Source organism: Haemorhous mexicanus, chromosome Z (assembly GCF_027477595.1).
Source record: "Haemorhous mexicanus isolate bHaeMex1 chromosome Z, bHaeMex1.pri, whole genome shotgun sequence".
NCBI lineage: Eukaryota > Metazoa > Chordata > Aves > Passeriformes > Fringillidae > Haemorhous > Haemorhous mexicanus.
This window is the reverse complement of record NC_082381.1, coordinates 35,808,201-35,832,796: the sequence shown is the minus strand read 5'-3', so window position 1 is coordinate 35,832,796 and position 24,596 is coordinate 35,808,201. Positions and strand designations below refer to the sequence as shown.

Genomic DNA, 24,596 nt, shown 5'->3' with positions numbered 1-24,596 from the left:
TCAGAAGAGGCTTAAGAGAGGCTCCGCTGATTGGAGAAATGGATGCTGCCCAAAGGGAAAAAGAAACAAAACAACCCAAATTAAAAGAGACAAAGAAAAAAGGAACCATTCTTTTCCAATCTGAGCTCCTAACAGGGTCAAGCTGGGTTCCTCTAGTGCCCAGAAATACACAAACATCGGACTGAGGGCACCATCAGCTTATCTGCCTTCATGTCCAGGATGCTGCTATAGCAGGAAACATGGCCCTGAAGTGCACTAGTCCATTCTTCAAGGTGTCATCACTTGCTGGGATTTTAGTCCTGATATCACTGTGGGATTGCTGCTTGCTTTCCAAAGGTTTTGCTCCTTTCAGGAAAGTCAACAGACTTATTCTTATACTCCTCTTTGCTATTTGAGATATGGGCTATATGGGTGTCCAAGGGAGATGTGGGGCATACAGCATTCCTCAAGAGACTCCCAAGAGCTCTGAAAAGTATTGATCCCACATGTTGTTCTCAGGATGCTGGACATGCAGGTTTTCAGGAGCAAGCCAGGAGCAAGGACACAAGCAGCAGGGCGCAGATGTGCTCAGCTCTGGCTTGCAGGAAGAGCGGTGTCTGCCTCGGCATGCCCCCCCTCCTGTGCTGGCTGGCATCTTCCTTAACAGCAGGCACAGCCAAGGAAGCGGCCCGGTCACCAGCTCCTTGTCTGCCACAAAACCTGGCAGCAAAGCCACAGCCGTTCTCATCGTCTTGACTGGGCCAGGCAGCACATGGGGCTGGCACAAATCCTGCACAGCTGTCCCCGTTTGGCTGGCAGAAACCTCTAAGAGTGGGCTGGGAGGTACAAGCTGGGTGCCCTCGGATGCCCCCAGTGAGCCCCTGCAAAGCCCCTGCCTTTTTACAGATCAGTCTAAAACCACTTGGCAGGGATTGCTTTCATTGTGTTCCTCAAGCCCCCTGTCCCAGGCATTGCAATACTTCAGTTCCTTTGCTGCCAGGTAAACCTGAATGCAGCAGCAGAGAGCAAAAGAGGGCCACAGAAATGACCAGAAGGTGGGAGTTCTCCTCTGAGGAACAGCTGTGAGAGTTGGGCTTGTTTAGCCTGGAGAAGAGCAAGCTCCAAGGAGACCTTTCAATAGTTGTAGAGGCTTCTAAGAAAGATGGGGACATATCTTGTAGCAGGGACAATTGCAAGAGGATAAGAGGCAATGCTTTTAACATAAAAACCCCTCATTTGTGATTGGCTCCAAGGAAGAAACTGTATACCAGGAGAGTGCTAGAATACTGGCACAGGCTGCCCAGAGAGCTGGGAGGAGCCCCAAGCCCGGCAACATTCAAGGTCCGCTTGGATGGGACACTGAGCAACCTGATCTACTTGGAGATGTCCTTGCTGGTGGCTGGGCTTTTGGAGTAGGTGACCTTCCCTGGTCCCTTCTAACCTCAAGCACTCTTGGATCCTACTCGGTTTCCATTTGAAAAGCACCCAGAGTGGAGGTTACTACATGGGGGGCCCATCTGATTCCCTGGAGTGTGGCCAAGGAGCAAAGAGGAACAGCTGTTTGTCCTGCAGTCCCTTTTCCTTGTACCTGCAGAAGTTCCTTGGCAGAGCCTCGCCTGTCCACATCCATCTGCAGGCAGCAGCCCAGAAATTCACACAAGCCAGGGGCTAGCCTGAGATTGTGCAGATTTGGCACCCCTCGCTTGGCTATCAGGTAGTTAGCCTGAAGCAAAAGGAAACATGAGACTCTACGTGATTCTTCCATATCCTTCAGGGCTCACCTCGACCCCATCTTTTCAGCTCTAGTCGGCAGTGGCAAGTTCTTGCCTTAGCAGACGGTTAGAGATGAGCCTTCTCTCCCAAAGGAAGAAAGGTCCCAGTGCAGCCCCAGCTATTCCATGCGGCAACACGTCTTGCCTCCACAGCTGATGTGAGCCCCAGGGGCAGTTTTAGAATTGGGCCCTGATGGAAGCCACTTCAAGCTGTGCGAATGGGATTTTGTCTAATGGACAGGGACCAGACGGGCACAGCTATCTGAGCCTCTTTGCACCTTACCCTGTCACTGGTTTCCCGAATATAAGGAGCCTCTCCTTTGGCCATTTCTATTCCCACGATGCCAAGGGACCAGGTGTCCACTTTGGGGCCGTATGGCTCTCCTCTCACCACCTCAGGTGCCATCCAGCAGGGGGTCCCGACCATCGACCTCCGTTTCCTCTGCTCAGGGCTGAGCAGAGCACAGAGGCCAAAATCAGCTGAGGAGAAAAACAAATACTGCTTCAAGTAGGAAATCAGGGAAAAGAGTTCCTCAGTCTCAGAATGCAGTGCTGAATGAAGCTGGAAAAGCAGCTGGGCTCTCCTTCCTCAGGGCTGCAGCCAAGTATCTGCCCGCAAGGGTATGGTTGTCCACGTGAAAACCCCACCCACAATTTCCCTAGTGCCTTTTCCTCATTCCCCTGAATGTTTACACTGTAACTGCCTCCCTTTGGAAGGAACACACACAAACCAAAGTTACTCTTGACACCTTGTTTCTCTCTAGACCACTCAGCACCTTACAGCTGCACCCTGGCCTTGCAGAGTGCTCCCTGCCCTCTCACCAGCGCCAACTGCTGGCACCCGGCAGCCACTCCCAAGCAGCCCCACACCGCCTCCCTGGAGAGCTACGCCTGACTGGGAATACCCACCCAACTTGACGGAGCCATCCCGGCCCAGAAGGATGTTGTCACTTTTGATGTCTCTGTGGATCACCTGGTTGGCATGAAGGAAAGCCAAGCCTTGCAGGCACTACGAGAGAAAAAAGAAACGGGAGGCCAAAAGTTACCCTGATCTGATCACATCACTCGCAAAAGGAGGCTGCTCCTGAAGATTCCCAGATCTCAAAGGATAAGTGAGTGCTGGCAAGGGGAAGAGCTTGTAGCTGCAACACTAGGAGAGCAGGATCTTTCCCAAAGGAGGCATGTTAGCTTTTGAGGGGGAAACGTCCGTCGTTGTCCAAGACAGTCCCCTGCAAAGCTAGTAAGATGGCCGCTGCTGCAGCGGATGCACTCTCCCCCTCCGGAGGACAATCCAGGCTTTGCCAAAAGAGAAAAAGTCCCTGCCTTGGGCACCAAGGGGATCACTGTTGGGCTAGAGACTGGAGGACAGGGGTTACATGGCTGCCTTAAGAGAAGGCTTGGAAGTAGCTCATTTGTCAGAGTTCAGCAGAAAGCACCAAGGTGGCTGCCATGCCATCCTTTGAACTGGAGACCTGTGACAGATGAGTCTCTCTTTGGCTCTGCCACTTGTTTTAAACTCGCACACCAGCGCCTTTGTGCTTACAGGCCAAGGAGGCAATACAGAAAGGGTCTGGGTAAAGGCTTGGAGAGGCACAGGGCAGAACAGAAAAAACCAATGAAAAAGAGACAGGGAGTTCAACAACGGTAGATAAAAGTAAAGAAAAGCCTACAGTAAGGGCAGGGACACTGGTAGGCAGTTCTGTGCAGATGCTCCTTCTTCTCTGAAGCATAAGAGCAACCCAGAAAGAAAGCTCTGAACATGGAATCTCTGCTTTAGCCGCGCTTTCCAAGGACGAGCCCATCCAAGCCATCCCAAGCACAAAGGGGACCCCTTACCTCCCGACACACTGTTGCTATGTGTCCTGCAACCATCCTTCTCATGCTGACCACATCAGCTAAGGAGCCTCCATCCATATATTCCAACACCAGCAGGACAGCCTCATTGACAAGGTAGCTGCAAGATGAAAGCAACAGCGTGGAGCTGAATGGGCACAGCTAAATTGCCGTATGGAAGAAAGACTACAGCTGAGTTTTGTTTCCAGGTCACTGCTAAATGAAGACAGAATCAAAGGAAGACACACTCCAGCCAGGCTACCCAGTGTCTGCCGACTCTGCCGCCTAAATGAGGAAGGCACATCCACGGAAAAGGAGACGGCTTAGGTGGCAGGCAGGGGAAAAAGGCAGTTTTGTGAGGGCAAAGATAAATCTGGAAGCAGACAGATCCCAGCAGCTGCTTCATCATCTTCATACACAAATTGCACCATGAACTCCAGCCGCAAAGAGACACAGATTTCACACCTTTTACTCAGGGCAGGAAGGTGTGCAGCAGTGCCATCACCCTTTGGAAAACCTTGCAGAAAGAATAGTCACAAACAGGAAAAACAATTGGCAACCTGGCAAATGATGTGCCTCCTAGCCAAGCCTTTTGGCATGCAAGGCAATGGAAAATAGTGGGAACAGCACAAGGGAAATCATCTCTGGGATGCTTTCTCAGCACTTCTCCTCCGACACTTGGAAAAATAATCACGTCCCAAAAGAGCAAAACAACATGCAGCCAGTGAACATACAGGCTGCTGCCTTAGTAAGAGAGCCAGGTTTCTGAGATCAATCTTCAAACTGCTTATGCCAGGAACCATTCCTGGTAACAAAATGCAATCTCCTCCTATGCCTCGTACAGGTGTGGATTGATGTTCATTGAAAGATCCATTTTCTGCCAGAACTACTTACCTTTCAAAGTAGGTGACAATATTGGGGTTCTTATTTTCACGCATGACCAGGATTTCCTTTAACACTTCCTCACAGCCCTGGTGCTGGAGATTAAGTTGCTTTACGGCCACCTATAATGACATTAAAGGCTCTTAGGGACAGACATCACCAGAGCCTCTTTCTCTGTGCACTCACAGGCCTGGATGCCTTGTCACCTCAGTCAAAAGGGACTCTAAACCACCAACCACAAAGCGCTAACAGCACTCTCTGCACCCCCAGACTTCTCAAATAGACTTTGTTTAGCACCACTGTTATCATTTGCACACGTCTTGCAAGCCAAAAGTAATTTTGGTCCTGTGAAGACAAATTGAAACCACTGAAGATATGGTAGCATTTCTAGGGGCTTTGAGCAGCGTTTCAGCGACAGCTGCCATTTCGATTGTGTGCCAAATAAACACGCACAAACATGACGGGGAAAATGCTGTCCAAAACAGAACTCCAAAGCAACTCAAAGTAAAGATACAATCTTAGCACATCCTTACTTCTGCCTTTTGGGTTTTGTAACTGTGAAGGACAATCGTGACCATGGTTTAGACTTGAAATTATTTCATGTGTTTAGCAATGAATAACCCTCTCTATGGTACACTATGGATGCGTCCCAGCTTTTAAGTATAGGGCTTAGGGCTTTCATACACCTCGTGGACCTCCCTCCAAGGGAAGTACCTGATCTCAGCACCACTGGTGGAGAAGGAACTACCTTATCTAATGCCTTACTAGTAAGGAAGATGGAATGTATTTGCTGAGAGCCAAAATCCAGAATTCTGAACTCTGAACTTTTAGCCTCAAAGAACAGCGTGATTCTCTAAAACACTTCCATGTCCTTTCAGTACAAACAGCATTTCCATAGTGAAATGTCACCAACACAGGATCAACACAAGGTTGTATCACTTAAGGCTCTTCATCCACTTCTTCTCATTTATCTGTGCGTGTTTGTGTTTGTGTGGGTGTCTGTGTACGTGAACTAGGTTCCCTAGGAGTAAAAGGCAAAACAGTGTTCCACACAAGATCTCTCCTTCTTTAGGTCTTGCGTTATATTTTCAAACTGAACCACGTGATGGAAAACAATGGGAAATACTATCTGTGTCTGAACCTGGGCTTAAAAGGAATTGGCTGGAATGACAGCTCTTGCCATCAGCTAATCTATGCATATTTATGCAGTAAGTCCAAGGGTGTCCTTCTCTGAAGGACACCACTGCTATCCTGGCATCCATTCAAGGGTGTCCTTCCCTGAAGGACACCACTGCTATCCTGGCATCCATTCAGGTAGGCAAGAAGGACAAAGTCTGTCCAAAATGCATTTTGCAGCCAGCCTCTAGACAGGCTGCTCCTGCGGGACAGCCTTTGCAGCAAAGACAGGTGGCCCAAAGCTCTGGCCACAGATCACATGCCAAGGGAAAGCACTCAAGAGCTGCAAAATCTGCATGGGCACTTACCGCTTGTCCTGTGGCAGCGTTGACGGCCTTATAAACAGTGCCAAAACCCCTAGAAACAGAGCAGTGGCAAGAACAGAGAAGCTGTTCAGTGCTGAGAAGCAAAAGGCAGCCCAGGCAGGAGCTCTCTGCTGCCTGCAGTGCCTCTAAAACACCGGGGTTTGTCTGCTCTTCAGCCAATGGCCCAGCAGCCCAGCAGCCCTCTGCCCTGCAGAGTGTCCAAGAGAAAAGCTGGGTCCAACAGGAAGAAAAAGGGCTGCTACAAAACTCAAATGTACACACTAGATGATGCATGCGGGGCTGTTCTTTGCCTTTTCCTTCTTGTGTCTGTGCCTGTGGCGTGCCTTTCCAGGCAATGAGACACACAGTCCTGCTGGGCCTTCTCACCGCTCTCTTTTGATCCTACCTGCCAAACTCAGGCAATGCCACACAGCCTTTCTTATTTTCCTGGCCACCGAATATGGTTTCCAGCACAATACAGCTAAGAAATTCTACTGAGAGCTGTTATCTGACAGCTCTCAGGTGGGAAGCTGCTCTCTCAGGTTTTTCTTCCTTCATGAGTCTGGTCATATTACTTTGAATCATACAAACCCAAGTCTTCAGGGAACCTGGTGCCACATCTTGGAGGGATAGGAGAGCATCCACATCCTGCTCCTTCAGGCAGCCAAGACATTGTCAGCATTCAGTTATCTTAGATGATGCCTTGTACTGCCACAGTACAGAGACAGGGACAATCTGGAGCCAGGGTCTGAAGATGCTTGCAGCTTGCCTAACTTTACATGTGATGTTGCACCACCAAAATTCCTGGCCTGCGGTTCTGCAGAAGTCAGCGTGCCTGCACTCACCCACTGCCAATACGTTTCCACCTGGCGTACTTCTTCTCCGGATCTCCCACACTCACCACATGCCCTGAAAGAAACAAAATGCAAGAAGCAAACTTCAAAACAGACATCCGGACTTCCAGGAGATCTGAAACTCAGCTCCACTCTCTGGGGCTCTGAGCAATTTATGGTCGCTTGGCTAACAATACCATCAACGAGAACAGCAGCAACAGCAGCCCCAGCAAGACAGGCAGCTCTGGCCTGCACAGAGTCTGATTCTCCCATACTCCTTTGAAGGGCTGCCTTGAGGGGAATGTCCCAACTTTCCCAGCTTTCTCCTTTCCCTGTTTCCTCATGGGTTGTGTGGCCCCTGGTGGATGGCCCTTTCCTTCCTGAGAGCCAGCTCACTTTGCCCTGCCCTTTGGTACCGCCACTGCACCAGCCCTTACTTAAACATTGTGCAGAGGACATGGCTCATCTTTTGTCTCTAGTTCCCCTTTGGCGTGCTCAAATAAACCTTGCTGGAACTGACCTTCTAAAAGGCCTCTCGGCCATGGTGCACTGAGCTTGCCATGGTGAGTGTGGTGTGTGTGGACTTGACTGCCTTCCTGAATGCTTACCCATGTGGCTTTTCCACAGGAAATGCCTTTAGGGAAATAGGTAGAAGCAATTACCATCTAAACCCCCTCGCTGCTACAGTAGACCCCACTCAAGACAGAACATGATTGTCTTTGAATTCAGACCCACGGAGGAGTTGATCAATCCACCTTTTGTCCCAACAGCTGATGGCAGACCCTGAGTCAACTGGGCCCTGTTCTGAAAAACCTGACCCCATATTCTCTGACAGCACTGTACTGCCAGCTCTTCCTAGCTGTAAGAAGCAACTCAGTTCTACTGCAGAGTCATTAAGGCCTTGGTTGGTACGCTGTCCTTGAGTGCAGGAATCTATGCAGGGATTGAGGCCAATGCTCAGTATTCCAAGAATATTTACCAGCTGGGCACAAGCAGTGACAAAGTGCCTGGTACTGGAGGAACATGCAGCAGAGAGGCTGCAGGCTTCCTTCTGAGGATTGCCTGCAGAGCGCTTTTATCATACCATGCCACACAGATGTGTCTCTCTGATGCATCTTCCTAAGCACCCAATTAAAATATCAAACAGGGATTGTAACAAATGTGCTTTTCCTCTTTTGGGGCACTTTGGAAACAACTCTTTCTCTCTGATAAATTGGGATTGTTCTAAGAATGTAACTTTTTAACTTGTAGGGGGTACTGAAAAAGATCTCTTCCTCTCTTCTTAGTTCTATCGCCTGATGTTCTCTTCAAGGAGTTCAGGCTAACCAAAATGTCGAATTCTTACCAAACCACACTGTAGAAAGAATAGTAGAAATACTGACAGTCATAAAAACAACACCATTATGAAACCAGCCACAGAGCCAATCAATGTCTCTGAAGTAATTTTACTCCAATGAGTCAAGAGCCTAAAGTCAGGAGTCTAAAGGGAATCTAGGAAACCATTTCTCCCGATCACTTTGGCCAGACTAGCACATACACCTTCCCTGAGTCATTGGCTAGATCAGAGCCTACTGCTGTTCTGGACACAATCCCTGCTTTTGTCTTTACTGCACAGGGAAGCTCAGGCAAAGCCCACCCACTCCCAGCTTTTGCCTCAAAGGCAAGAGAAACGCCCCAAGTGCTCCCTTGCTGCCCCCAAGCACAACCCTGGCTTCTGTAGGGAGTCCAAAAGGTCTGTCTGACACCAGAGTGAGGAGGAACATGTGCTACAGCTCATGCTGAGGCACACACATTATAATACACTGCTCGATCGCACAAGAAATCCCCAGGACGTACTCAGCAGCTTCAGGAACTGCTTCTCTCTCTCCTGGCTCCAGCAGGGCGAACTGCTCATGCTCCGGTTTTCAGGCTGTGGAGAGGAGGCTGCTTCCGAGGATGCGGCTGCGGCGGCCGCTTTGATGGCACATCCTGCTTCCATCTGGGACAAGAAATTTGGTTGTGTCAGAGAGGTGCCTGGCAGAGATGCCCCAGACACAGCATTTCAAAGTCAAGCCCTGAGGAACAGCACTGGTGTTAGGCTGCAAGCTGAGCTGTCAAGTCTTCCTCCTCAAGTCCAACGCAAACAGCAGTCAGAGACTAGAGTTTGTCACAGCCAGCCGTAGTAGAGACTGTGAAAGGGAAAGAACAACTGCACATTTCACCCCTTTCTGAGGACTGCATTCACCATGGACAGGGACAGTGCTTCAGAATCTGTGTGGGTCTCCATGCTGAGCTGAACAAACCCCTCAAAAAACTAAGTGAGCTCTAAGAGGCCAGCAGAAATACATTCACAGGATTGCTGGCCCAGCGGCCAAAGCACAAGCCCTGCTGCCCAGGGCAGCAGCTGTGATTCAGTGGCCCAGTAAGTGTCCTTCTGACCAGCTGCCATGGAGACCTCAGAGCGTGGCACTCAGACACATTGCCCCCATCCACCTGCTGCTCTGCAGGGCAAAGGCAACAAGGGCAGAGACCACTCGTTGTGTGACTGCAGTGGCTCCTGCTCTTTCACTCACCTGCTTTAGTTCAGCCAGCTTGTACTGCAGCAGGACCTTGCGCATCCTCTCCATGTTTTCTTGGTGGCTCCTCTCCATTGCCTTCATCTTCCTCTGAGCTTCCTGCTGTTCTGCCTGCAGCTTGTCCTTGATATTTGGTCAAGAGAAATCTTACTGGCACCTTCCATCACGCTCAGATTCCCTCTTTCCCAGGCTCAAAAGCACTTCTATTCCGCCACTTCCTTCTGCTTCTCCAGCCAGCTCTAACCCTTCCATGCTAGCTGTTCTTCCTGGGGCTCAGTGCTGGAGCCTGCCAGGCTCTGTGCTTCCAGTGCCTGCAAGTAGTCCTTGCCCTCCAGCAATGCTGTTCTAACCCAAAAGTTAGCGGGAGTGTCAGCAGGTGGCAGGAAGGAAATGCCACCTTCCTCCCCTGCTCTGATGGCTCCCTGTTCTCTGGCCCCTCTCTCCTCAGGATTTCTGCCTCTTCTCAGAGGCTCTGTTCCCCAAGTGCCCCTGCCATTTGATCATGGAAGAGCTGCAGATGGACTGCAGGACTAGGACATGGCCAGCACCTCGATGACCCAGTCACAAGACAGGCCACCAGCTGAAATACCAGAACCATGGGGCCTGTTGCATCTGCTTCAAGCTCAAAGGGAAGGCCTCTTTCCACCATGGAAGGACAGAAAGCAAGGAATCCACTTGCTGGGACTGCAGTTGGAAGCAAGGTCAGCAGCCGTCTGCTGAATGGCACGAGGCTGTGGGGAAGATCCTGCCCCTTTGCTGCCATGCGTTGGGTGGCGACCACCCAGCCTCCTGGGGAACTCGGCTTATGCCCATCCTGAACCTGTGGCTGCATATACTGTCCCAGCTTTGGCTTCTGGGTCTTCCCAGTCCGTCGAGTATGAGCCCTTGAAGCCCCCTGCTGCCTGGCTCAGCAAAGCGTAGCCCACAGCTGATGCTTGAGGCCATGTCACATACTCAGGCCGCTCTGCTGCTAAGCCAGCCTTACAAACTTGCCTGAAATCTTTAGTTGTGTATTGCTTCTTACCAGGTTTTGCACAAGCTGCCTTTTTTCTGCTTCCTGAGCAGATTGCCAGAGTCTCAGAGCCTTCCTGCACTGCTCCTCTGCCCAGCGGAGCTGTTGAGCCATGTCTTCGCATTGCTGCTGGCTGAGAGATCTTACAGCTAGCAGCTCACGACGAAGGCCCCTCACATCCTCTGCAAACATGACACACGGCCAGAATCAGAGACTATCCAAGCCAAGGGATCTGCTGACTTTAAGCCCTTTCAGTTTCAGGCAAGGAGGGACCGGCCCTCAGCTGCTTCACTCCTCAGAAGCCCTGCGGACCGAGCTGGCTTGGGAGCAACTGCACAGGGCAGGGCCACCAGCAGAAACCAAGCGCACGAGGCTCTCACCGAGTATCGCCTCCTTGGCCTGCGTGGCTACGCGCACTTGGGCTTGCACACGGCTCCTGGTGATCTCCAGCTCCGATATGTGCTGCTGAGCCTCCAGCAGGCTGCTTTGCAGGCTCTCCTTCTCTGACCTACAAGTTGTGAACATGAAGAGCAATTGTTCCTGGCACACAGGGGCAGATTCTCCAGAAAGATGTGCCTTAAGATCTCTACGCCTTAGTATGGATAATGGCTTGCATGGAAACTCAGATACAGCAGGACTATTTTACCCCTTTACATAGCAAAGCAAGGTCCTCCAGGTGACTGGGCAGCCTTTCCTCATGGCCTAGCCCAGCTGAGTTTGATCTCAGCAGCCAGAGCTCAAATTGCTGTTGCCTGACCTATCACACATGCGTGCGCCCACCAAGTATCTGCAAAGGAGCAAAAGCCCAGCCTCTGCTCACTGCCCTGAGCTCATCAGCACTCCCAAGTCACTCTGCAGGGGACAGAACAGGGCTCTCCTGGCTGACTCGTCCATGTTTCATGCCATTCTTAGTGTACGTATCGTTTCTTTGTTTGCCAGGCACTCTCTGAGTAAAAGGGACTAAAAGCATTCACCAAACGATACAGTGAAACCTCCAGCTTCCAACAGCATGAGTAGGAAAGCAGAAGTAGGTTTTTATCTGAAGAACTGTCTCAGGGTGATGGACCATTTCCTGCCATTCCAATGACTGGAATTTGATAACCAAGACCACTCACTTCCTTTATTTTTGACTAACTAAACAAGCAGTGCCCAAATATCTTGGCACTCTTGAAAAAGGAAGAAGCAACAGCCAAAGGGACCTTGACTGGTTACAGAGGTGGGTGGACAGTGGGCAAGAATCAGTGCGGAGCAAGAATCCCCAGACACTGTCAAGAAGTCACAAGACCTTTCCCTTCTGCTGCTGCTGCTGTTTCTAAGCAGATCTAGGTCCTGCACCATACTTCACAAGAGTGAGCTCTGAAGGGTCTCAAGATTTTCAGCATGACCCTCCAGCTTCATCTGAAGCATCAGCGAGCTACTCACAAAGTTCACATGGAAGAGCCTTGAATTTTGAAAATCCCATGTCCAACTACTTGGCAAGGAAAGATTGATGGTCAGATGCACCCAAGGAGAAAGCAAAACCAGAGGGAAACTTCTGGTTTCAGCAAACATCTGTACGCTTTCCCTGGTACTCAATTCAGTGCTAAGTTGGCTTGCTTTGCGCTTATCAAAGGAATGTGCAAAGGGTCCCCAGCATGTGCCTAAAAAGAGCTTTTCGGGCTTGAGCTGGCAGAAAAATAATATTCAGGCTAGAGGATCCTTTTCTTTTGACTCATGTCTCTTTGCTTCTCAGTCTGAGAAACATCTTGGGAGCACAGAGCAGGAAGTAAATCCTGACAAGATACGCAGCACCTTTGTAATTCCAGACCTTCAATAATGTCACGCCCAGGATCTCCTCCCTGCCTTTACCTGGCCTCTGCCAGCTGCTCTGAAAGGCCTCGTAGGTCCCGCTCCGTGGCTGCCAGTCGGCCTTCCAGGGCAGCGTTCTCTTGCGCCAGCTCCGCCTTCTCTCTGCACACCTGGGACAGTGTGTGCCCTTGGCGAGAGAATTCCTGGAGCAGCTTCTCCAGACCCCTGCGGGCTGGCCGCTGTCGGCGGCACACCTGGAAGGGGGGAGGCACCATTTTCCAAGAGGAATCACAACAACAACAGCAGCAGAGTCTGGGTCTTAGCTTGCTGCCAGAAGCAGCATTTGGGAGGGGTCTTGCTAGGACAAATCCCTCTCCCCACAAGTGCTGCCTAGGAACAAGGTGAGCATACCTTTGGCACTGCTAGAGGAAGCTCTTCCTTCAGCAGATCCTTCTGAGGCTGCCATACCTCCTCTGTCTGTGCCGCCACTGCAGACGCCCTCTCTAGGGAGGAGTGGTGCTTTCTCTCAAATGCAGCCAACTCCTTCCATCTACAACAAGCAGACACACAAACAAGCCTTTAATGGCAACACGGTCTTCTTGCAAAACCAGGACTACATACCATGTCTCACAAAAGGCAGTCTCAGGGGCTTCCAACAGCTCTCTACTTCCACCTCAAGAGAATGCTGCAATTCCCTCCCTAGACCAGTATCTCTCTTTGTCGTTCGTGCGGGTGAAAGATTCACCACTGAGGAAGTCAAACAAGCCTCCAGAAGCCACAGGACATTTCCAGAAAGCACAGGTACTCTCAGCATCAGAGCTTCCTGACTGCTCCTTTCTGATTACACAGTATACTGGACTTGCAAAAGTTTTTCTTTGGGTAAGACGAGCTTGGGAGGTCCAGAGGAGTACTCTCCCCCTTCCTCTTGCATTCACTAGTGAAACAAAGAACGAGTCTGCAAGCTAGAGCTTGGGGAGGAGGTGAGTAAAATTTTCCAATCCAATTATCAAAGAATGGTTTAGGCTGGCAGAGACTCCAGGAAGCCTCTAGCCCAGTCCTCAGTTCCAAGCACTTGGGGTCAGCATCTGGACAGGCTGCTCAAGGCTCTATCCACCTGGGGCTTCTGAATTTCCAGAGGTGGAAACTGCAGGATATCTCTGAGGCGCTTCTTTCTGCCTGATTGCCTTTGCAGTTCAATGCTTTGCTGTCCTTAAGCCCAGCCTGAACCTCCCTTGCTTTTACTCTGGTCTAGTTTGGAATTCTTTTTGTCAAGGTTGAAGAAGAGAGTCCCAGGAGGCAGCTATGCTCTAGGTGGGTGGGCAGCCAGACCTGCCCTGGGCTGCCTTCCCCCGTCAGTGCTGAGCAAGACAAAGGATGAGAAAGCCAAATCTGTTCTTTGACTCTGGGCCTCCTAGAGCCCAGCAAGGCCCACCCCTGCTCAGAGAAAGCGAGAAAGCTTAACACACACCTGAACTCCTGGGCACCGTGCACTCTATCCGTGCTCTCCTGCCGCTCAGCCGTTCCTGCCTGGGCCAATGAGTCATGAGTGGCAAGAACCTCTCCTAGCGAGACCTGCAAGGAATGGGCAGGGAAAAAGCACAAACAAGCAATAAGGAGTTGGGAAGTTGCCTCCTGAGAGCAGGCAGAAGCAGCAAGCAGAGACACAGCTGACCTGAAGGCAAAAGCTGTTGTGCGGGGCTGTTCATGTGGTATGTATGTGGTGTTTATGTCCTAACTAAGCCTGCAGTTGTTCTGCAAGTGTCTGAGGAGAAGCAGGGAACATTTCCCTGCTCAGCTCTGGTCAAGTGGCTTCCCCTCAGGATTTCAGGCCTTAGAGAGCAGCCAACAGGAACTGCATTCCAGCCCTTCACAGACAGACCTTGTCTCTGCCATGCAGAGCTGCTCAGGAGTCTTCTCAACAAACTTGGCTCAGGTCAAAGTGAAGGGTGCAGTCCAAGCAGTGACTGTAGCTACCTAGGTAGGGTGTGGAGAGGGGCAGGTCCCTGCAGGCAACAGTGGCTCCTCCACACCCCACAAGGCTCTGAACTGCGCCATGGGACTTCTCTCTCTGCTGACAGCAGGGAGCCTGCACAGACTCAGTGCACAGAGGAGCTGACTTTCATACCAGTACCACTAAAGGACACCATGCTACCGCTTATCTGACACCAAGGGAAGTTCGCAGTCCCTGTGAGAATGCCAGGACAATGATGCCTGCATGTGAAAGTTCAGATGCCAGTCCCCACGGGTGTTCAGTGCCTGGGCTGAAGAGCTAGGTCATGGCAGGACTCCAGCCCACAGCATCGTCGGCCACAAAGAGCAAGTGCTGCCTGCTCTGAAACTTGCAGCCCTGCACTGCACCAGAGCTTTGCACTGAACCAACCAAAGCTGCCACTGATTGGTGCAGGATGCTCAGGCCCTGGACTGACAACACCTGGAGGTTTGTTGTCCTTTGCCTCCCCTTTAGCCTCTGGAGAAAGAGAGGGAGCCAGAGCAGGTTCTGCTGCTGATCTTATGCCCTGCAGGCAGGCAGCAGTGTGAGGGACAGGGAGTAACCTGTCATTTGGAACCTGATTTCTCCTGAGCTCTATCCCCAGCTGTCCTGAGCAGAAGTCATGAATTTAGATAAAATTGAGATACTCAGTTATTAAAACTCAATTCAAGTGGGCTAATAAGACTAATGTTTAGACAGGATTGCACATGCTTCTGAAGGAGATATTTCAGCCTGGCTACAATCAGCATGCAGCCTCCTGCCTGCAAAGCTTGACCTTCATTAGTGTAAAGCTCTTCAGCAGAAAAGGAGGAAACTGATGGAATCCTTTTGGTGGTGTTCATGCAGACTTTGATGTGGACTTGGTTCGGCCTGCCAGGCTGGCACTCTAGTGCAACAGGCCAAGCCCACAGTTTGCTGCACAATCCTCAGACACCAGCAATGTCAAGGGTGCCCGTCCCACTCACCGAACCGTGCCCTTGATTCCTTCCACGTCTAAGGCGATCTGCCGGGGGCAAGGGAAAATGAACAGGTACTATTAGAAAACTGTTGGTGCTGAGGAATCTCACAGAACAAGCCCAAGCAAGCAGAGAGCATTTTCCTTTCACAACATCCCTCCAGGAGCAACACTTCTTTAGCACAACAAGCAGGACTGCAGGCAGCAACAGAGGCTGTGTCTACCTTTTCTTGGCTTTGCCACTAAGGAGCTAGAAACTAGGTTGTGGCTATGCCAATTGTTTCTTAGAGGTCAGTGCATACATGGGAGCGCATTGTCCAGCCTACAGCTAAAGCAGCTTTTTTCTCCTCTCTTTCTTGACTCTCTGGACTTGCTTTTGCTTTTTGTAAATTGCACGCAGCATGTCCTGTAGGGTTGCTGTACACAATTCCCAACAAAAGCTTCCAGCAAACTCCTTATGGCACCTGCAGATTTGTTGGGACACAGCACAGGCCCAGCTCCGGGCTTCAGGAGCACACACAAACTGCTCGGCAGTTTGCCCCTCAGCGCAAAGCCAATGGCTCTTGTAGCACACAGAAGGGGTCCTGTTAGACAGGCACATCCTTTAAGGATGAAATGCAGAAAAAAGATGCTTTTCCTCAGTTCTGCAGAGGAGCACACAGTTTTTTGAAGGACACCTGCAAAGCTCTCCCAGCTGCACTTTGGAAGTTCCTACACCATGCTGGGAGAGAGACACCCCACATTTAAGTTGAAGCTGTTGACAGGAACTTTACCAAACATATGGCAACTTTATGCCATTTTTGTTCCCACTTGCTGCCCCAAGGAAAAACCTTCTATTTACCAGTCAAACGACGAAAAGCTTTCCGAGAAGCCGCCAATGAAAAGGCGCTGCTGAATGCTCTACGGACTCGCTCCATCGTTTGAGCAGTGCTGCTCGAGTCCATAGGCTGGGAAAAAAAATGGAAAAAAAACCCCACTTGCACAAGTCCAGAGACCGTGCAAGGAAAAAGGGGAAAAAGAGCACACTCGCACGAGTCCACGGACTGTGCAAGAAAAGACAGAAACAGAAGGACACCCGCTGTAAACTGAGAACAGCTCAGTCGAGGTGATCCTCCTGCATCGAGCACGCCAAGAGCTGCTCTGGATGCTGAGGCCTTGCGGGCACCAGGAAAACCTCCTGCTGACAAGGCTGTGACGTGGCAGCCCTCTGCTGACATCACAATAGCAGCTGCTCTGGGTTGGTCTGTGAATTCATGCATAGCAACCAAACCTTCTCCACAGTCAACACAAAAGAAAAGCCCAGAAAGTTCTCCTCTGACCCAAAGCAGCACAAAAGCCCCTTGCAGTCCATAGCCCACAGCTGAAAGGATCCAAGAGTAACACAAAACAGGCACCAAGCCCATACACCCTGTACGCCAAGCTGAACACTGACAAAGAGCCAGGATGTGAGGAAAGCAAAGGCAACGCGCCCTTTTGGCCAGCAGCGCCTCTGACTAAAACCAAGAACACTTGCCTAAATTCTGTGGATGAAATCGTGCTTTGCTAATATCCAAGAGAATTCCATCCATTGGAATGCCTGCCATTCCCACCCATGTGCTGCATGGCTAACATCAACCAGCAAACTGTAGGGCTCCCTGGAGGAAGAATGACACCTAAGTGGGGAGAAAAAGCCAAGTAACCAACCTGCTGCACACACAGCACACTGCTGCTGCTCAATTACCGCACCTCCAAGAAGCCTTTGGGGGCTCTGCCTCACGTCTGGAAGCATCCCTGGAGTCTGCATCTGGCAGTCACAGGGATCTGACTCTAATGGACCCACAGAAAGAAGGAAAAGAACGTTAAACCCCAATGTGGGACAACGTAGAAGCTGGTGGGGAGAGGAAACCAGTGCACCAAAAGGGGCAAGTCCCACCTAAAAGGGAGTTATGAGGCAGAGACAAAAGAGCTCAGCTGGTGGGCAGAGCTTAGGAAGGCAGGCTCAGGAAAACAGAGCAACCACAAGCCTTTCAAAGTTCAAAAGCTTCGTTCCCCCTCCTCTCCTCTGCTCTTGAAACCAGGTTTTTTTCTCCCGTCCAAAAATACTTTCTTGAGCATTCATAGCAAGTGCCTGGAAAACCTCCTGTGATTTTTTTTTCTCAGTTAAAAACTAAAAAGAATGCAGAAGGATCTGGGCTTTTGCTGTTTGCCTGCTCTTGCAGCCACATTAGCATTTTGGAAGGGCTCTACAGAAGTCCAGGTGTTTCCCAGCCCCAGGACCACCACTGGCATGAGCCCAGCAAGTGTAGTGGAGAGAGCAGCTGGTCAGACTCCACGTGTGACATGTGGGAGTCTGGGTATTGTCCTGATGCAAATTCCCTCTGTGTGTCAAACTGAAAGTCAGGACAATTCTCAAGAAATGTGTGATTGGATGAGAGACGCCTTTGCATTTACAGACAGCACATTTGTGCCTTTCTGGTGTCATAATCCCAAAGCTTTAAAATGTTGCTTGGTGACCCCAATTTCCTCTAGACTAGACATCAGGGAGGAGATTCAAGCAGTCACTGCTTACAAATCAGTCCCCAGAACCACACATACCGTTTTCTGCCCACCATTCACAAAACACTGCTGTTTCCTCAAAGGAAAGCAACAGAAAGCTCTAGCAGACTGCCCCCACCCCAAGAGTTTCCAACCAAGTTTTTCCTCTGCTTTCTACGGCCTACGTCTTAGGAAAAGTGCTTTCTGCCAGCAGAGTGAAGTGGAGACAGACCATTCATTCCTGTGACACAGCACAGGTTGCTGCTCCAGCTTGAGAGCTGGAACTCAGGAACTTGGGCAACTGTGCTTTCAGATGCAAGCACAGCCAGAGAATGAGGCTGGGGATGACAGCTTGGGGAGGAAGCTGGCCCAGCAATGGCATTGCACACAAGCTCTCAAGGAGGCACTATCAGCATGACAGCCCTAATAATGCCACACAAACCCTCATAGTAATACCCATTTATTGGATGCTGGTGGATCTGCATGTACGTCTACACTGCTGCCTTTATAACCTTTTGGAAATGGTCAGAGCTAGCAGGATTCACCCAGCATCAGGAGCTGGTGCAGCCTGGGAACCTGCTGATTTACAGAGGCTTCCGGCTTCCCAGGTGATGCCAAGGCAAGCCCTACTGCTGCTGCTGCTGCTGCTGCTGCTGCTGCTGCTGCTGCTCTGCCAGAGAGCCCCGGCTGGGCAGGGATGGCACCACGGTGCTGCGGGCTGTTTCTCTTTCCAGAGCTGGACAGTGCTTTTGAGGCAGTAATGACAGCTGGTGGGAGAAGGAAGGGGCCTTTTCCTGCACCAGCACTGTGGAGGCGCTCTACGGCCAGCTTCAGAGGAGACTGGCGAACCCCACAAAGTAAAGCAGAGGGACACAGCTGGAAAAGGCTTCCTTTCAAGCCTTCTTGTCTCTTGGAAAAGAAGGGAGCCAAGGGCCAGGCCGAGCAGCAGGGCCCGAGCCCTCCTCCGTGCCTGCAGTGAGGGGCGGCTGCCGCTGGGCGGCGCCATGGGCAGGGAGCGCCCCTGCGCGGGAAGGGCGGGGCGGGGCAGCCGCCAGGGGGCGCCCGGGGCGGGGCGGGGCCCCTCTGTGAGGGGGGAGAGCCTCGGGCAGCTGCGAAGCCGCGCGAAGCCACAGACGGGACTGTGCGGCCGCAAGGCACAGCGCCAGGGCCATGGACAGCGCCAGGGCAAAGCACAGCTTAAGCGCGGGCTGACCGGCAAGGGAACCTTCCCATGGAGTGCAGCATTTCCGTGTTTTGTTTGCCAGTCCTGCGCTGAGCTGGCAGGGCACAAAGCCTCCTCAAGCACAGGTGCCTCCTCTCCAGGCTTCCTGCACTTCCTTTGCTGACGGGGTCCAGTCAGGCAGCCTGAGGGCAGGCTCAGCTGATGTTACAAAGCGCTGCTGTCCAAAAAGAAAAGAAAGACAAAAGCTAAAGCCGAAAGGAACTATTAGTTCTCAGGCTGAATTCCTCACAGGCCGAGGCAGGATTCCTCTGGTTCCCAGAAAGGTGCAGAAACAGGACACGAGGACACTCTGTGCCCTTTCCCTTCATGTCCAGGACCTTGCTATTGCAGGCCAGCGTAGATCACCATCGTATTCACCCCTTTACCCAGGTGTCTTTATCTTGTTGGGATTATCCCATTTGAGCAGCCTGAGAATGCTGCTTCCTGTCTTAGGGCTTTGTTCCTGCTAGGAAATGCCAGAGACTCACTTAGCTTCCTCCTTTCTAACACATGGCCCAGGTTAGCTGCAGTGTAAGGCCTTCCTCAGCAAATGCCAATCCCTGTAAGAAATGCTGATTCCAGTGGGATTTAGACCCAAGGGTTGTTCCCAAGAGCAGTGCAGTTCAGGGTTTCAGCAGCAAGACAAGAGCGGGCAGCCTGGCAAGCCTCCGCCATCTGCCGCACTCAGCTGCCTTGCAAATTCCTCTGCTTCCTGTAGCCATTGGCTGAACTCCTGTTCTTGACCTGCGGCCTTCTCCTGTTACCCGTCAGGCTGGCACCTGAGGCATGTTCTGAGGAGGTCTAGAACAAAACGACAGAGGAAATTCCAGGGAACCTGCCCTTTGTCTTCTTTGCCCCTTTTGGTGCTTGCAACCATCCGCAAAGGACGTGGGATTTTCGTTTCAGTGGGCTATGTGGCCCAGGAAAGAAAAGCCTGAGTCAGTTGAGGAAAACCAGGATCAATTTTCTCAGCTCCTGCAGGCCAGAAGTGGGAGTGCAGCAAATGACTGAAAAATGCAGTACTGTGCAGCACATACCCAAACTGGGCATGACAGAGATTTCGAACCCACATCCAAGGAGGAATCTGAATTGCAGGTTTCCCACCTGGGAGTGGGATTTTGCAAAGGCACCAGGAGCTGAATGTTGGATAGAGAATTTTTCAGGAGAAGGGCTCACTTGGGAGCTGGTGGAAGTGGAGAGAACGGGTAAACGCGCCCATGGCTGCACCCACACCGTGAGGGCTGCTCCAAGGGCACCCCCTGCCATGCACAGGACACGGGCACTGCCCCGTGCACAGGACGTGTCCCTGCCATATTGACAACACAAACGCCGCTCCAGTGTCATGCAAACACATATGGGTGGTTTGTTAGTTGTCATTTTTCCCTCACAAAAAAATAGTTCTTCTTTGGGTGAATCCAACAATGTGCTGGTTGATGTTAGCCATGTAGGGAATGAGCAGTAATGACAGGCATTGCAATGTAGGTGCCGGGGTCTCTCTTTCTAGCTGGTCAGAGTGACCCCGACTAAAGTTCGAAAGTTTCTTTTCCCAGCCCGGTGCTTGAAGAAGAAGTCAGGGCTCTTCATTTTTTCGGTCTCAAGATTGTTTATTGCATCTTATCTATAAAGTTCTTTCTCCCTGTCCAGCCGAGATCCGTTTGGCAGGACAGCCAGAGGCACTCCCCCCTCCTCCAGGGCGGTGTTATCTTTATATACTACAAACTACGTGTACAATATTTACAGTTATTTTCCAATACCTATCATCTATATTAGACAGTGAGTTTCTACTTTAGACCAATCTAAAAGTGCCAACATCACCAGACAAGATGGAGGTAGAGAAGAAGAAGAAAGGCTAGACACGCCCAAATCCCTCCATCTTGTCACCAGAAACCCCTATACCAAAAATCCTAAAACCTACATTTAGACTCTGTAATTATTTTATTCTTACACTATTTACACTATTGTGGCTTTTATCTCTTTCTATAAAGGTGACAAGTTATTCCGTGGTTCATAATCGAACCCACTGGTGTTCTGGGCTGTGTGCCAGGGTCTCCGAGCCCCCTGGCAAGGGTCCCAGGAAACTCCGGACTCCCAAAGGAATGTCCTGAGTTCCGACATGTAGGGAACTAGTTTTAGTCAGAAGCCTTGGTGGCCAAAGTACAGGGTGTGTGGGCTTGGTGCCTGTTCTGTGTTACTCTTGGATCCTCTGAGCTATGGGTTATGCACTGTAAGCGGGCTTAGCACTGCTTTGGGGCAGTGTGTGCCCTGTCAAAGGAGTCCTTTTTGTCACCTGATGTTGTAAAGTCTGTGGCCAAATGCAGGCATCTGTGGTTTTTGCCTCTGCAATTGTAGGGTTTGCAGACATGTTCAGGTGTCTTTTATTTTTGCCTTCTTCTTCTACAGTTGGCCAATTGCTGCGGGTGTGCCCTTTTTCACCTTTTCCTTGCATAGCTGGGGGATTTGTGCAAGTGGGTTTTTGTTCCATTTTTGTTTCCTGGCCTGCAGACATGAGCAGCACTGATCAAATGATGGAGTGAATCCATCGAGCAGTTGGCAGGGCTTATTTGTTGCTGTCATCCTGCAGAGTTGTTGGTGGTCCGATGGGTATGTAGAAGTTTTTTTGTTGGGGTGGCATATTGAAGCAAAAATGGCATGGAGATGCCAAATGTTTGGTAAAGCTCCTGCCACCAGCTTCAGCTAAAAAGGGGATGTCTCTTGCGCAGCATGGTGTGTGCAGGCATCCTTTCTTTGTTCTCTGCAGTTGTAGAGTCTGCAAACACATGCAGGTGTGCCTTTTACTTCCATCCTCTTGTACAGTGTGTAGATTGCTGCAAGTATCTCTTTTTTTCCCCATGTTTTGCTGTACAATCCAAGAACTCATGCAAGTGTTTTTTCATTCTCATTTTTTGCATAGTCTGCACAGTCATGCAAGCGTCCTTATTTTTCCATTTGAGTTGCATCTAAGTCTGGGATTTGTGCAAGGGTCCATTTTTTTCCTCTTTTCACTGCATGCTCTGGGCATTCTTGCAAGTGGGTGATTTTTCCCTTTTTGTTTCATGATCTGCAGGCTGCCGCAGTATTGCTCAAATGATGAAGTGAGTCCATAGAGGAGTCGGCAGTGCTTTCCCCAGCCCGAGCTCCGCCACTCCACAGAGCAGCTGCCCGCCCGAGCCGCAGGTGCCCCGTTCCAATGGGGATGCCCTGCCAGGAGTGCTTGGGGGGCTGTAGTGGGGAGGTCGGGGACCATTCTCGGCCTTGGCCCGAATGTTGACAGACGCGTCTTGCCCGCAGGGAAAGCGCAGGAGGCCCTGCAAGAGCGATTCCTCCGGGTTCGCTGCTGGTGCGCTGTGCCTTCGAATGGCAGCGTCTACTCGGGGATGTGGCGGCGGACGGGGCCCTGGTGGGAGGAGGGGTGTTGCGGTTGGTTTGAGGATCCCTGCGGAGTCCCCGGGGCGCCCCCTAAGCTGTATGTTCGCTGGTAGCCGCAGGCAGGCAAGGAGACTCCACACGGCTTCTGAGGGTGCTTATGAGATGAGCGTTTATTGGGGGTGCCACCCCCGGGAGTAGCATGGTTTCTGAGAGAGAAGGAGGGAAGGGGAAGCGAGGGCGAGAGAGGGAGAGCCTAAGGAGAAAAAGGGCCAAGGCCGTGTCTCCCCTGCCTCGCATGTCTTAACAGGGAGATTCAAAGGGGGAGCGGAATAAAACTTCGGCCAATGGGATTACAGATGCATGATACTTCAAGGGAGGGATCGCAGGCTTGGAATATACCGGACATTTTCGAGGGGTGAGACAGAGTGTAACATTGAACTAAAATGTAACACCACGGAGGGGCTGGCGGAGGACGGAGTAAGTGTTGGGCGGAGGAGGGAGAGGATGGGGCTCGGCAGGGTGGTATCTTAGCTCAGCCCTCTGCTCCCCTTGGCTCGCAGCTGGCCATCAAAGGTGTTCCGCGGGATCGCATCCGTCATTAGGGCGAGCTGGTGAGTGACCGGGACTAGCGGCAGAAACTGGCACATGATGGGCCGGGTAAACCGAGGCCTGGCAGAGTGGAAGCCGCCAGGACGCCTGGAGGGAGAGCGGGCGTGAGCTGAGTGGAGGGCTCAGAGCATCCTGGGCTGGGTGTGGGAGTCCAGACAAATGGCACAGCATCAGCCCCACTGACGGCATTGTGATTTTCTTGTGTCCCGACGGAACCCACATATCCAGGGAGATGGTGGTTCTGGACAAGGTGTCCACTGGGTTCCATGGTGTTGTTCAGCTCTCGGATTGGTGTGAGCTCCCTAACAACTTCTTGTTAGTGATGGAGTGCCCTGAGTGGTCGCAGGACCTCTTTGATTTCAATCTGCCATGGGGGCTCCATGTCAGTGGAGGTGGTGCAGGGGCTGTTCCTCAGGTGCTGAGGCCGTGCATCACTGCAGCAGCTGTTGGGTCCTGCACTGGAACATCAAACCAGAGAACATCCTCCATGACCTGGCCGCTGGACAGGAAAACTGATGGATTTGCCTGTGGCACCTACCTCCAAGACACAGCCTGCCCAAACTTTGCAGGTGAGCCCACCCAGGGCCAGGCTCCCGGTCAGTCCCTGCATCTCTTGGCCCCACCTGGCTATGGTGCCGGGGGTTGCCCCGTTTGCTGCCAGTCAGGGGCACAGCTTTGACCCACAGAGATCTGCTATACGAGACTGTACAAAAGATCAGAAGAATCATTCCACCTTCTCTCACTGCTAAACCAGTTCTTCTGTTTCTCATAAAGACAAAATGCAGATTTTCTGTGGATCAATGGCAGCCTATCACATCTGCAGATTGGAGAGGCTTTTTTCCCCTGCTGCTGTGCTACAGGCAGATTTACCAAAGAAGCAGCATTACCAAACATGGAGATTCACAGAGGGACCACAAGCAACTGACTTTGTGCACTTAATCTCAAAGGTCACCGCTCTCAGCAGACACAGATAGAAGAGACTCACTCAGTCCCTGCTTTCTCTGTTGACTCAAACCTGGCCGGCACAACTTTCCCTGATGAAGAATTACAACAAGGGGCAGTTCCCTCACAGCTGTGCAGCACAGAGATCTTCAGGGCACCATCAGCACCCGGCTTCATAAGTGACCAGTTCTGCTGCTGGGATGGAAACCAACCACCAAATCCTCGCTGACTTCAGCGGCAGCAGCAGTGCCTGCATCGGATCCCCAGGTCTGGGGCTGGCCAGGACAAAGGACACACACGGCACATTGCCCCTGAAGAATGTGACTTTGGAAACAAGCACCTGCCACGGTCTCCTCTTGTTTGTGCTGGGGTCACACCAGCCTGAGGCACTGGGCAGCCCTCAGTGCCACCTGGGACTGCAGATGACAGGCCCTGGCCTCCGGGACCAAACACGGAGGGAATTTACTCTCCAGACGGAGCTTGAAGATTGAAAAGGCTGCTGTGAGCAGCTACCTCAAAGGGCAGACGAATGAAGCTCTCGTGCACTTTAGCTGTGCCACACAGCTACACAGCCCTGGGCAAATACGGCGGAGCACAGGGGCAACACAAGACACAGGAAGAGGGACAAAGCCACTCAAGCACAGAGACTTTTCATGACTGATGGGCCCCAGACAACCCCAAGCATTGCATCACCCACCAGTCCTTATCTGATGACAAAGAGCAGGTACATCAGGTGCTTTGCCTTGCTGGCCAGGATCCTGCCAGGTGCTTTCCTCTTTGCTCTCCTGTACTGCCAGCAGACATGCCCACCTTCTTCGTTGCACTTGCAGAGCCTCGTACCTATTAGCCATGGCCACGTGGGA

At 51.5% G+C, this 24,596-nt stretch overlaps 1 protein-coding gene across 1 annotated transcript; it reads right to left on the bottom strand.

The window, feature by feature from the left end:
• LOC132322475 (serine/threonine-protein kinase PAK 3-like) lies at positions 1-9,410 on the bottom strand. Its single transcript, XM_059836962.1, has 10 exons — positions 9,333-9,410; positions 8,668-8,758; positions 6,793-6,856; positions 5,951-5,999; positions 4,479-4,588; positions 3,588-3,705; positions 2,661-2,760; positions 2,035-2,231; positions 1,568-1,702; positions 1-45 (listed from the first exon to the last, which is right to left on the bottom strand). Exons 1-10 carry the CDS (start codon positions 9,408-9,410, stop codon positions 1-3), a joined length of 987 nt encoding a protein of 328 aa, XP_059692945.1.
• Between the last annotated feature and the right edge of the window lie 15,186 nt (positions 9,411-24,596).

What these genes read in the sequence shown, in the direction of transcription:
- LOC132322475 (XM_059836962.1), bottom strand. Translation starts at nt 9,410, where the DNA reads ATGGAGAGGAGCCACCAAGAAAACATGGAGAGGATGCGCAAGGTCCTG. An exon ending in GGATGGCTCCGTCAAGTTGG is followed by an intron (nt 2,232 to 2,660) that starts GTGGGTATTCCC and finishes TTTTCTCCTCAG; the next exon opens with CTGATTTTGGCCTCTGTGCT. An exon ending in CTGCCAAGGAACTTCTGCAG is followed by an intron (nt 46 to 1,567) that starts GTACAAGGAAAA and finishes CCCTTTGGGCAG; the next exon opens with CATCCATTTCTCCAATCAGC.